The sequence below is a fragment of the Musca autumnalis genome, unplaced genomic scaffold, assembly GCF_047663935.1.
Source record: "Musca autumnalis isolate F117 unplaced genomic scaffold, ASM4766393v1 scaffold_3, whole genome shotgun sequence".
NCBI lineage: Eukaryota > Metazoa > Arthropoda > Insecta > Diptera > Muscidae > Musca > Musca autumnalis.
In genome coordinates this window covers 120,234,903-120,247,575 of record NW_027411866.1, presented here as the reverse complement: position 1 = coordinate 120,247,575, position 12,673 = coordinate 120,234,903, and the positions used below count along the sequence as shown (strand labels likewise).

The window sequence follows — 12,673 nt, the reverse complement described above, 5'->3', positions numbered from 1 at the left end:
TATGTATGTATGTATTTAACGATGTTTGTGTACTTTGACGATGTTCGCCTACTTTGAAATTGCTAAATATAGTCTATGAAAATATTGATTTATAATTGGTTTTCATTCGACAGTGGTTTTCTTTAAAGTCTTTTTAATTTGACATTTTCATAGAACAATTATTGATACACAGGACTATAAAGTAATTGCAGAAGTTAATCGGTTGTGTTGCAAGTGAACGAAGTGTTGTTTTTCTTCATAAATTAAAGTGTAAAAAACATTCGTCGGAAAACGGCCGTTGTGCCAGAAAAAAATAAGCCGTGCGTGAACGGATAATGTAAGATCGACATGTTATACAGCGTGAGATAGAGGCATTTCTTCCACCATTTGACATTTTATATAGCGAGAACATCTGGCCGCAAAAATTGGTTTTTCTCGTTAGATTCACATCTGTTTGACAATCGCTCTTTCGTCGATGTATGCAAAGAAATTGTGAATAAACACGATCGCGGTGTTTCAAACGACGTTTATAAGATCGTCACAGACGATGAATCTTGGATGTATGCGTATGAGCCCGAAAAAAAAACTATACTCAACTATTCAAAATCCCTCTGAGGAGCTGTCTACTCTCATCCTCTGAAGAGCTGCCAACTTCTATAACTTCCCAGAAGCCCTGTAAGCAGTTCGTTTACTCCCAGGAGCCCTCTGAGCATTGTTTAACTACTTAGAAGTAATCTGAGAATTTTGTCAACAACTCAGAAGCCCTATAATGAATTTCCAACACACAAAGAACTTCTGATAACTTCTTAAAATATTCTGAAGCCTTCTCAACTATTATAAAGTGTTATGAGGATTTCTGTAACTACACCGAATTAATCTGGACCATTTTTCCAATACTCAGAAGTACTCTGTGAACTTCTTAAACTACTGGAAGGCCGCTGTAGACTGTTTCAACAAGTCAAGTCTTCAGAGGCCTTTTCAACTATTCAGAAGCTTCTTTAACAAAGTACTCCGAGGATTTCATCAGCTATATAGATGCCCTCTGAATACTTCTTTAACTCTTAAAACTTCTCAAGGGCTTCTCCAAATTTGAGTGTTATGAGCGCTCTTCTAACTATTCAGAAATTTTCTGTATAATTTTTCAAGTTCGATGACATATTGAATTATTGTGAAATGACCTATACAATTCTCTAGAAAGCTTTTGAGGAATGTTCAAATATTTAAAGGCTTTCTTAGGACTTCTTAATAATTCAGTAGCCCTTTGAATATTTTGTATATACTTATTATTCAACTATTCAGAGGCCACTATTCACAAGTTCTTCTCCATTATTCAGAAATCTTCTGAAGCTTTCTAAACTTTTCAAAGGTCCCCTGGGGACATCTATAACTACTAAGAACCCATCAGAAACCTTCTGAAAAAAGCTTGAAGGCTTATTCAACTGTTCAGAAAACTTTGGAGATAGTTTTAACAATTCAAAGGCCTTATCCTCTATTCAGAAGCCCTCTGAATATCTTTTCAACTACTAAGGAGTCTTCTGATTAATTCAGAGGTCCCTTAGGACTTCTAAAACTATGCACAAGTCTTCTTAAGTTTCCTCGATTATTCAGATGTCTTATTAAGATTTCTTCAAGTTCGATGACATATTAAATTATTGTGAAATCCTCTAACGGGGTTTGAACTATTCAGAAGGTATCTGAAGACCTCTACAACTCTTCAGAAAGCTTTTGAGGAATGTTCAACTATTTGAAGGCTTTCTTGGGACTTCTTAACAAGTCAGTAGCCCTTTGAATATTTTTTCATCTACTTATTCAACTATTCAGAGGCCACTGAGAACTTCTTAGACTATTCGCAAGGTCTACACTATTCCTGAGGCCTTCTCGATTATTCAGAAGTCTGAAGGTTTCTAAACTTTTCAAAGGTCCTCTGGGGACATCTAGAACTACTAAGAAGCCATCTGAAATCTTCTGAACATTTTTTCAAGTACTCACAATTCCTCTGAAAACTTCTTCAAGCACCTAGAGGTCCTCTGATGACATATTCAACTATTTTGAAACCACCAAACGGCTCTTAAACTATTCAGAAGCTATCTGAAGACTTATACAACTGTTCGGAAACCTTTTGATATGATATAAACTATTCAAAGGTCTTCTGCGAGAAAATTTTCAAATATTCTGTGGACTTCTTCCATTGAGAATTTCTTCGACTATGCAGAAGTCTCCTGAATCTCTGTAATCTATTTATAACTACTCTATGGACTCTAATAACTCTTTCTAAACCACCCGAGGACTTCTTTAGCTATTCAGAATAGCTCCGAGGATTTCCTTAATTATTCAGGGGACTTCCGTAACTATTCAGGAGCCTTATGAGGACATTTTGCACATTCATTAGCCCGTTGATTTCTGTTTAGACATCCGACATTCTCTGAAAATTTCATGAACTATTCAAAAATTAGAAATAGACTTCTCCATCCATGCAGAAACCAAATTTAAATTTTTTATACACATATTCAGAATCATCTAAGGACTACCCCTGTGAAAGCTTTGTTGAGAAACAAAATATTTAAAAACCAAATCCCGCGATAATTGTTCATGGCTAAACTGACCCTGAGGCTACTATACGGCTTGAGGAATGTAGAACGGTTAATTCTGAGTGGCATTGGCATTTTCCTTGAACAAAACCCTTACCTCTTGCAAAAATTTGTCAGTATTGAACTATAACTGTGACATCTAGCTTGATTGTTATTGCACTGCACAAACTGTGGGATCCCTGTATACGTTAGGCCGTAACTCTGTTATCTGACCACGAACATCAATGGAAAGGACGAGAGTTTTTATTTCAAAAATAACTTGAAGGGTTTTTACACGGTGTGCTTTATGCATGTTATGCATAGCAGCTGCCACTGTTTTTTCGCCCATATGTAATTTCTTCTCCACGGCAAAATTTTCTTTTTCATTCGTTTTCTGTTGTTTTCGTTATTTATGTTGTGAACAAACAAAATAGCGGTGTTCCTTTTGTTGTACAGATGAGAATAGAGCGCGTTCTATTCGTAAAAAATGCATATGTATACCCATATCACTTTGATGGATTGAAACTTTTGTACATGGTTCACATCATGTGTACAAAATTCAGATCTGTAAAAAGTGACAGTCGTTATGCATAAAACATACCGTGTAGAAACCCCTTTACGTTGGAGGAACATATCTTCCAGCAATACAGTAAACATTTTAGCAATTTTCACACAAAAGTTTTATTCCATTAAACCCGCTAAATATTATCTGATCATCATCAGCCCCTAAATATTTTACGATCATCACCAAAAACCAAGCGTTTCTATTCTGGTCAGAACCCGACCTCTATACAAAATTTCGTGACGATTGGTTCATAATTGCGGCCTGTAATTTGATTACAATTTTTAATTGACGGACAGACGGACACACATCTCAAAATCGCTTTGTTTCGTCGAGATATGGATTTTGGTATACCACATGGGGTCTACGACGAATATTTCGCGGTGTTACACGAATTTTCGGAAAAACCAACATTGTGGTGTGGGGTATAATGAGGCTAAAACCTTGAAATTACCGAAAAACTGGCGGTGCCGTTCTAGGGGGGATGTACCAAACGTGGAACTGTACCTACCATTCTCTGTGGGAATGTGTAATACCCCCAACAAAGACTATATACAGCAAATTTAAGCCTTTTCAGTAGGATTAAGCGATAAAAATCGGGAGGAACATTTTTTTGGGTCTATATGAAAATGGGGACTGAATTTTATGCTGATCTAAAATATATTGTTACGAAAGTTATTGACAGATTTAAGAAAATTTAGATGAATTTCTGTAATTTTAAGAATTTGAATTGTAACGTAAATTTTTATAAAAAAATTTAGTTTATTCGTATCAGATTTGAAACAACAACTATTACTGCAATCATGAAAATATCCCTTAGTCTTAATATTCACTCTTTACTTAGCTAAATTGTTTTTGTACTCTCTCTCATTCATTTGCTATTCAATTACTCTTCTACATTGTAACTTCATTGTTACCCCTCGTACTCCCTCGTATTTATTACCGCTGGCGCATTGAGGAGTTGTTTTTATTAATTCGTCTGTTTGTATACGAGTATGTGCAACTGGATCTAATTTGAACATTGGAGAACCTTCCAGATGAAGGGTGCTGGACCAGCCTATGCATACGCTTGCGGGTATAAATACGATTGTGTAACCGGTGGGAGAGTAGTTATAAATCATTCCGCGAGTTAAGCCGTCAGTGTAATCTAATGAGTAAAGAATTAACCTGAATAGAGTAAAGCTGTGTCCTTACTAGTTACTAGAGTTAGCTGTGTGCTAGTAGAGAAATAAAGTCTTGCGTTACTAATTGAAGTGAATAACGTCAATAAAGAATTGTGGAATCCAAAACGAATCCACGTTTTATTTGGTACAAATCGTATCGGGGGATAAAACAACGTCTACACGGGATTAAGTCAAACCCTAATTCCCTTACAATATATACTTCATAGGGTCTCTGCCGTCTATTGCGATGTGTTGCAAACAGAATGACAAAGTTAATTATATACTCCATCCTATGGCTTTTGTAATGACGAAACAAAATCTTCGTGGTTGTGCTATAAATATCTTCACTGCTGTACATGTGTTGGTGTTCAATAAAATGTGTCTTCAAAGAAATATAATCAGAACTCTATTCTTTTGAATTTGTTTTTTTTTTTTTTTGTACATAATTCATTTTTACTTAGCTTGCATGTCGAGAGACCTTCACTTTTGTCAGTGCCCTATAATGTGAACAGTTGCAACCATAACTCCTTCGTCTTCTGCAATCCGTCAACCGTAATCTGATTTAATAAACTTTGGACAAAACTACAATATTTCATCTAATACACACAAACACATAAAAATTGCAGAAAATGTTTAATGAAAAAACTTTCAACAAATTATAGAATTTTGTTATTTACAATGAATGACGACAAATGCAACAATATTATAACAAAGAAATTACAACAACAAAAAGACAATTTAAATAACTATCATGTCCAGAGATCAAAAGAATCTTAACATTTGCCAACAATGACCGGTCGGTCGGTCACCCAGTCATTCGTTTAGTCCTTTTGCCCATTGTTAGAATTTGAGCTGATCCAACGGGTATCTGTACATGTGTTGAAGTTAGCAACAGGATCCAACAGGATATAATAATAACAATAATCTTTTATGAAGAAAAATATTCTATCTTGTCTTTATATTGCACGGAAATCACAACAATGCTAAGAGAAAAATTGAATGCTTAGAAAATGTTCTCTATTTCTTACAACTTTTTACACGGACACACTAACCCAAGCGAGAGACACACAACCATAGCATGTAACATATCGTACAGCGATAACTCCTTTATACCGGACAAAACGCATAAATATCCCTAAGCAACGAAGAAAAATACGCAAGTGCGATGACGTCTGTTGAACTACAATATGAGAGAATTGCATGCAATTGTGTTATTATTATTTATGCTTTTATGTACATACATACATATGTATGTATGTATGTGTAGCAGTTGGAAAGTAAAACTTAATACCCTACTTCAGAGAGCAATGAAAGCATTAAATTTGTGTTATGTAATATTAATATCGTCAGAAAGCAATGGCATAGATTGGAATATTGAAATGGAGGCTATCATTGTTTGAACAAAGCATCAGAGACGAAATCGACACAGAGTCGAACCGTACCAATATTCTAAGTACCCAATATTAACACCATACCGGCTCAGACCTCAATTTCGTCTCATATGAGCAGTTTTGGTTTGAACACTGCAACGAACATCTTATTTACTTATGTTGCAGCTAAATGGACATCTTGATCATAGCAACTTAGGTCGTTAGATGTATGAGGGAGTGGTCCTAAATACTACGCCATTTTGGGCACTTATCTCTTATTTCTACACGCTATTAAAAATTCCACTCGCCATAGTCCATCTAACAACTGTATTTAATTTTGGGAGTCATTCTTCTGTATCGTTGTAAATAGAACCACAAGAAGCACCTTTGGTACAAATTTTAAAAGCAATCTAGTATAAGGCGGAGATAGCAAAAATTCCCACAAAGCTGAATTTTTGTGGAGAGCTAGGGTTTGCAATTAGAAGTAATGTCCTAAAAGTCCCCATTGATCCAATGTGTGCGAAAGAAATTATTCAGGGTCAAAGGTAAAATTTTAAGACTTTTTCTGTTTTCGGAATTTTTCTTTAAAACGGGGGTCTAATAAAAAAGTGACGAGCGTAAATATTGTTATCGTTAGTCTCAATCGTTAGTATCAATCCTAAAGGCTAAGGATATAAAACGGTGTATCTTTTTCACTGTAGTTTTGGTTTAGCATTTTTGCATGAATGGTTACTCTACCTTACCCTAGCAAAGGAAGTGTTTAATCATGAATTTATTGACGGTATAATTTAATTTGCCTGGATGGTGTGGCCATTAGGGTGACGAATTCCTACTCTTTTTCTCCAAAAAAAAAAAAACTTCAAGCAAAAATTCATATTCGTTTGTCATTATGTAACCCATTACAAAATAATGTGACAAGTTAAAACTGCTTACTAAGTAATGGGTGCCACCGTGGTGCACCGTATGCACACCCGCCTTGCACGCAGAAGATCGTGGGTTCGACTCCCCGCCCAAGCAATATCAAAATTTTCAACGATGGCAAAATACCCCTCAGTAATGTTGGCGATATTTCCTGAGTATTTCAGCCATGTAAAACTATTCTATAAAGTGGTGTCGTAAGACACGCACGGTGTGCCTTAACCAAATTTAAATGGAAGGTGCTTACACCTCGGAAGTTTTTGCTGATTTTCACAGCTACAGCATTTTCTATAGGCCCATTTACATAGGACTCGCGGTTTCCAAGCAAAATCGTGAAAACCTAAAGAATCCCTAAAAAATGTGAACTTAAATCGCGATTTATTTGAAAATCCCTCCGACGATTTTTTTTGTTTCTTGATATTTCTCATCTATGAGCATTGTAGTTTCAGAATCTGGAAAAACTTCCCAGGTGTAAGCCCATTCCATTTAAATTTGGTTAAGGCACACCGTGCACGTCGTTCGGACTCGGCGAAAAACAGTAGGTCTTATATCACTGAGCTAATTTGAATCGGGGTGCACTCATTAATATGAGAGAAGTCTCCCCTGTCCCGTCTGGGACGTTTGTGGAACAATTATTATTAAGTAATGGGTACGGTGGAACAGACCGCGTATGTCCGACTACCACTACTAGGGTTGTGTGTTTTATGTTCACTCGGCACCCTAATTTTTTGCTAAAAAAAGAAACAACAGATGGCGGTGAATATGTACGCGTATAAACAATCCTTAATGTTCGTGCGCGTGGTACAGTGTGTTCGACTAAAAATCAGAAGTTCGCATGATCAAATCAAGAAGAGAGGGAAATAAGTGCGTTGGAATTGAAAACAAATTACACCATAATATCTAGGGTATTGCTAAATTTGTCATTACGTTTGTAACACATCGAAATATTCGTCGGAGGCCCTATAAAGTATATATAATCTTGATCCGCAAAAAATTCTAAGTCGATATAACCATGCCCGTCTATCTGTCCGTCCGTCTGTTGAAATCATGATAAAGCTCGCATTTTGTAAGATAGAGCTTTGTAATTTCTATTACTTCTAAGACGTTTGGTAGTGTAAATGTTTGATATAGTCCACACAGAACGGTGCCTCCCGATTTTCGGTATTTTGAAAGTTGTGGCCTCAATATCCACCCCGAAGTGGCTGAAATTTGGTACTTAGACTTGCATGGGGTATAACATATTTCAGAAAAGAATTATCAGAGAGAGAGAGAGAGAGAAAGTCGTCAGTATAGGTCCACGACTTCATATAGTCCTCATATAACGGTATCAGCCGATTTTCTGTGTTTTGAATGTTGTGTCCTCAATATCATACCGAAATGGGTGAAATTTGTTATTTAGTGTTTCCGCTTGAAATTTTCCGGCATAGATCCACGTCTTCATATAGCTCCCATGGAACAGTACGATTTTCGGTATTTTGAAGGTTGTGGCCTCAATATCCCAACGAAGTGGCTGATATTTGGTATTTAGACTTACATGGACGTATAACATATTTTAAATGAGAATTATCAGCACAGGTCCACGTCTTCGTATAGCCCCCATAGAAGCGTACCTCCCGATTTTCGGTAGTTTAAAGGTTGTGACCTCAAACGGTTATAAAAATTTCCACCATATTGCCGCTACGGAACGGTACCGCCCCCTATTTTCAATATTTTAAAAGTTTAAGTCACATTATTCAACCGGAATAACTAAAATTTGGTATTTAGTATTCGATCAAGGTACAAAACATCCCTTGCAAAAAATCAGACAATATAGGTTCACGTTTTGTCCCCCCCCCTCCCCCCATTCAAGACTTTGTGAAGACCTTAGTCACAGTTTTCTAGCGTATTGGTTTCTAATTGGAATTTCATGTTTCCAGAAGATAGAAAACTTACTCGCAAAAAACTATCCCTACTATTCCAGTTGCCTAATTTTATGTATTTCGAGGCCTTTTTGACAGATTTTCCTACCGAGATTGCTATAATTTAATACTGTGCGTTGTCAGAGGATGCAAAAGTTCAGTTCGTAAAAAAATTAAAATATTGGTCAATGTTTTGGAAAGTATAATGATCACGGCCTATATGTGCTATTTTAAATGGAGCATTATCAGTTAAGTTATGAGGAACTTAGTACTTTTATAAACAAAAGGAAACTTATTGCTTATATTAACTTCAATACAATAACAAGTTATTCTAGTGGTTATAGAATAACTAGTTATTCAGGGAGACATGCCCCTGTTAAAACAATCGGTTAGTAGGGTTAGGAAAGTAGTTGTTATGACTACCAAAAAGTATTGTAAAACCCCATTAATTAGATAGGATTTTTTGGTGGGTTGTCGCAATTATGCTTATTAATAACTAAGAGAAATTAGTAAGTATCAGTCAGCTGTGCCGACAGAGATATTACCTTAGCCTCGGACCAAAAGAAACAAAATTAAATACAGTACTTCTGGCGGCTATTGGTGTTTTTGAGTATTTGGGCCAATTTCTCAGGAAATATGGACTTGCCCCCGAAAAGATTGTGCCGTCGTAACAAGGGCCACGATAACAGTCAAGTTCTTAAGGGATAAAATCTACTTAGTACTTTCAAAAAAATTGATTAGGCGCAACTTAAAACGCATTTTTCTCTTGTATGGAAATCTCTAGGGCTTTCATAGGCAAAAAAATCTTCGACCATTCAGCACAACTCCAACAAGAAATTCATAAAAAAACAAATATTATCTCTTTGACAAAATAAATTACACATTTGGTAGAGTACATGTTCAGGTGTAGCGGTTTATGCCCTTCGTCCTCACCACACCAAAGAAACTATATACATAGTTGTTTTATTTTATTTATTTTTTCTTTAAAATGTTTATTGTCCCTCTTTCCACACACAGAAGTCCTATTCGCTTATTCCTTACAAGATGTTTTCTTACAAATATTAGATTTTATTTAGAAAAGTGAATGAGAAAAGCTCTTTATATTGTTGTGTGTTTCTTTCTTTTTTTGCCATAAGAAAACAACAATATAATCATACAAAAGGTAATAAAATACACCAGCTAGACCAATTTATACATAAATCAGCAATAAGTAAATTGTCCTTCTTAAAAGAAATATGATGGGCGGACGAAAAAAATTGTAGATGATTTGAAGAGAACATTTATTATTTAGTTTTAAATTGTAAAGACGTTTACATGTCTTAAAGATGATAAAATTGAATCGTTTTTTTAATACACACATACATATTTTGTCTTCTTAACAAAAAATGAGGGTCTATTTAAAAATAATTTAAAATAAAATGTTCTAAGAAATAAAAATAATTGGTGTCTCCAATAAAATACTAAAATCGATTATTTTATTTTTAAATGTTTATACTCTTTTCAATTTTGCCAACCATATATCAGTCTAGCCTACCCTGATATCGAATTTTTTGTATGTATGTATATCTATGTATAGAAATTTTATCCTGTACATAGTACATATTTGTATTCATAGATTACGTTAAAATTGCATTTCAATTTGACTGAGCTTACCCTTGTTGACTTTGTGAATCACTTGATGCAATTGACTTGGATTGACTCTCACTGCAGCGCACCGAATCCGCAATTAAATAATCTGTAATTAAGAAAAGATTAATGATTGAGATTGAGGCATTCCTTGTTTGCTTGGGATTTTTATGACATCGTATATATCAATGAGGATTGTGGTAAGTACCTATTGCAATTCAAATTTACGAGGATCCACAGATGTAGTAAACTGAGGATTTCTTTTTATTTAGCTAACTTGGTATTAATTTGTACAATTTGAGTTTTTGTGAAAAGAGAAAAATTAACAACAAATAATACCCAAAATCAATGGTATACGTTCAGGATAATGAGAAAATTCAGAAGATTTGTATTAGTGAATAAATCTCTGGTTTTCATACATAAAATTTTCAGGAGAGCGAAAACAATATTTAATTAATTCTCTTTCGAGTTGAGCTGTTAGGCCTTTAGAGATACATTGAAAAATTAGGAGTCTACCGAAGTCCCACGCATCCAACCATTACACTACGTTTCACGGGTGGTAAAGCCGATCTTCAGGTGTATTAGGATGTTTTTGTTGTGACAGACGAAGGCAAAGCTTGGAAACTAGTATATATATCGCACTTCATTAGATAAATGTATATGCGAAATTATGTCAGTTAATTGAAACTCCAAACTTTTCCTATAGTCCAGCTTGGTAATCCCATTTTTCAATGTTCACAAATACTATGGTAAGTTTTATTCCTACATCATTAGTAATTGCTCTTCTATATCAGAGGATTTTTATTTTTGATTTGATCATCAATTATTAGGTGTGTCTTTTTACGTGATAATTTGTAATAATTATTACGAAATGTTACTAAACGCTGTCTTTTTACACAAAAGTTCAGTAAAAGAGAGCGAAGTGAGAGAACAATTTTGACAGTTGTTTGCTGAGAAATTGCTAAAAGTTGCTGAAAGAATTTTTCCCAGCAACATTTAGTAAGTTCGTTCAGCTGTTTTTTAATCATCTGCTAATGGTCAGCTGCTCAATGTTTATCTTATTTTTGTGGAAAAATATTAAAAATATTATAAATATTACGATTCAGCTATATTTATTGATTAATTTATTAATATATTACCTATATTTTATTTATTTTGCTTAAAATTGAAGAGCTTTTTCATTGCTTTGGAGTTAGTTTTTCTTTCATGCATTGGCGCCAATGTTTTTGTTTTGGTTATCAACTGTTATCTTGCTAAAGTTTACTAAATGCTGTCTTTTTACTTTTTTCTCTATTTTCGTACCAAAGAGTAAAATCTTTCTTACTCTCTGAAAAGAAGTTACTGAATAATTATTACTGAAAAAGTAAAAAGACACAACTATTGTCTACTAACGTTTTGACAAGTTGATGGTGGCTTAGAACGCTAAGACGCCGGCAACCTTGACACTCAGTTGTCGGAGACCCAGGTTCGAATCCCAGCCTGGCTCATGCTGAAATTATTTTTTATTTTTGCCTTATTAAGGCGAAGGCCATTTATAGTGATATTTAATTAGTTCTCTTTCGAGTTGAGCTGTTAGGAGTCTACCGAAGTCACACGCATCCAACCATTACACTACGTTTCACGGGTGGTAAAGTGAAACGTAGTGTAATGGTTGGATGCGTGGGACTTCGGTAGACTCCTAATTTTTCAATGTATCTCTAAAGGCCTAACAGCTCAACTCGAAAGAGAATTAATTAAATAAATGGCATTCGCCTTAATAAGGCAAAAATAGAAAACAATATTTTTTTGTAATACTTGATACATGTCGATGATTTTGTCTTGTCCATAGAGAGTACATATCCATCCAACAATCTTCATACAAATAAAAATTTAAAAAAAAGAAATAAAATTTTAAATAAACAATTTTTTTTTTCAAAAATTTGCAGGCAATCGTCAAATAATAAACAAAATCAACATACCTATTAATTATACGGATTTATTTCAGAAATAATGACATCGGATTTTGCATATTTGCATATTTTTTAATAATAAAGATACGAAGATTCTGTTTGGACCAACATTTGTTTCAAAGAAAACTGAATTCAATAGCAGGAACATATTTTGTATTTTTGTTGCATATTTGCATATGCGCAAAATATGCAAAAATATGCGGATTTTTTTAGCATTTTAGTATTGTTATATTTTAAGATTGATAAAGTTTGAAGTTACGAAAATCTCAATTTTTTGCTACTTGGCGAATTCGACGACACATATCTGTGGAACGGTTAAAGCTATTTGTCCCTTTTATACATTAAATTAAAGGCCATTCTGTTCTCAACATTTCTTGCTGAACATCAAATTACGTAAGTCTATTGTAAAAATAAAATAAAATTAAAAAAAATTAAGTTTCAGTGTTTTATTTAGAAATGCACTTAAAACTAGGAAATAATTTGTCGCTTAGCCTCAATAAATATATTCTTTCTCATGATGCAATCTCTCAAATAAAACGCTTGCCGTTTAATTTTGCCACCATTTATAATTTGGTTCATATTTATTGGTTCATATTTATTTATTGTCAGCCAAATCTGAAAAGTGTGCAAAGTTTTAGTCT

General features: G+C 34.4%; 1 protein-coding gene across 1 annotated transcript in view; it reads right to left on the bottom strand.

Annotated features, from left to right (window-relative positions):
• Ten-a (Teneurin-a transmembrane protein) overlaps nucleotides 1-12,673 on the bottom strand; it is a 1,182,291-nt gene that overhangs the window by 613,765 nt on the left and 555,853 nt on the right. Inside the window, exon 5 of the mRNA XM_073974235.1 lies at nucleotides 10,111-10,192. Coding sequence (XP_073830336.1) covers nucleotides 10,111-10,192 — 82 coding nt within the window. The remainder of the gene's footprint in view (nucleotides 1-10,110; nucleotides 10,193-12,673) is intronic.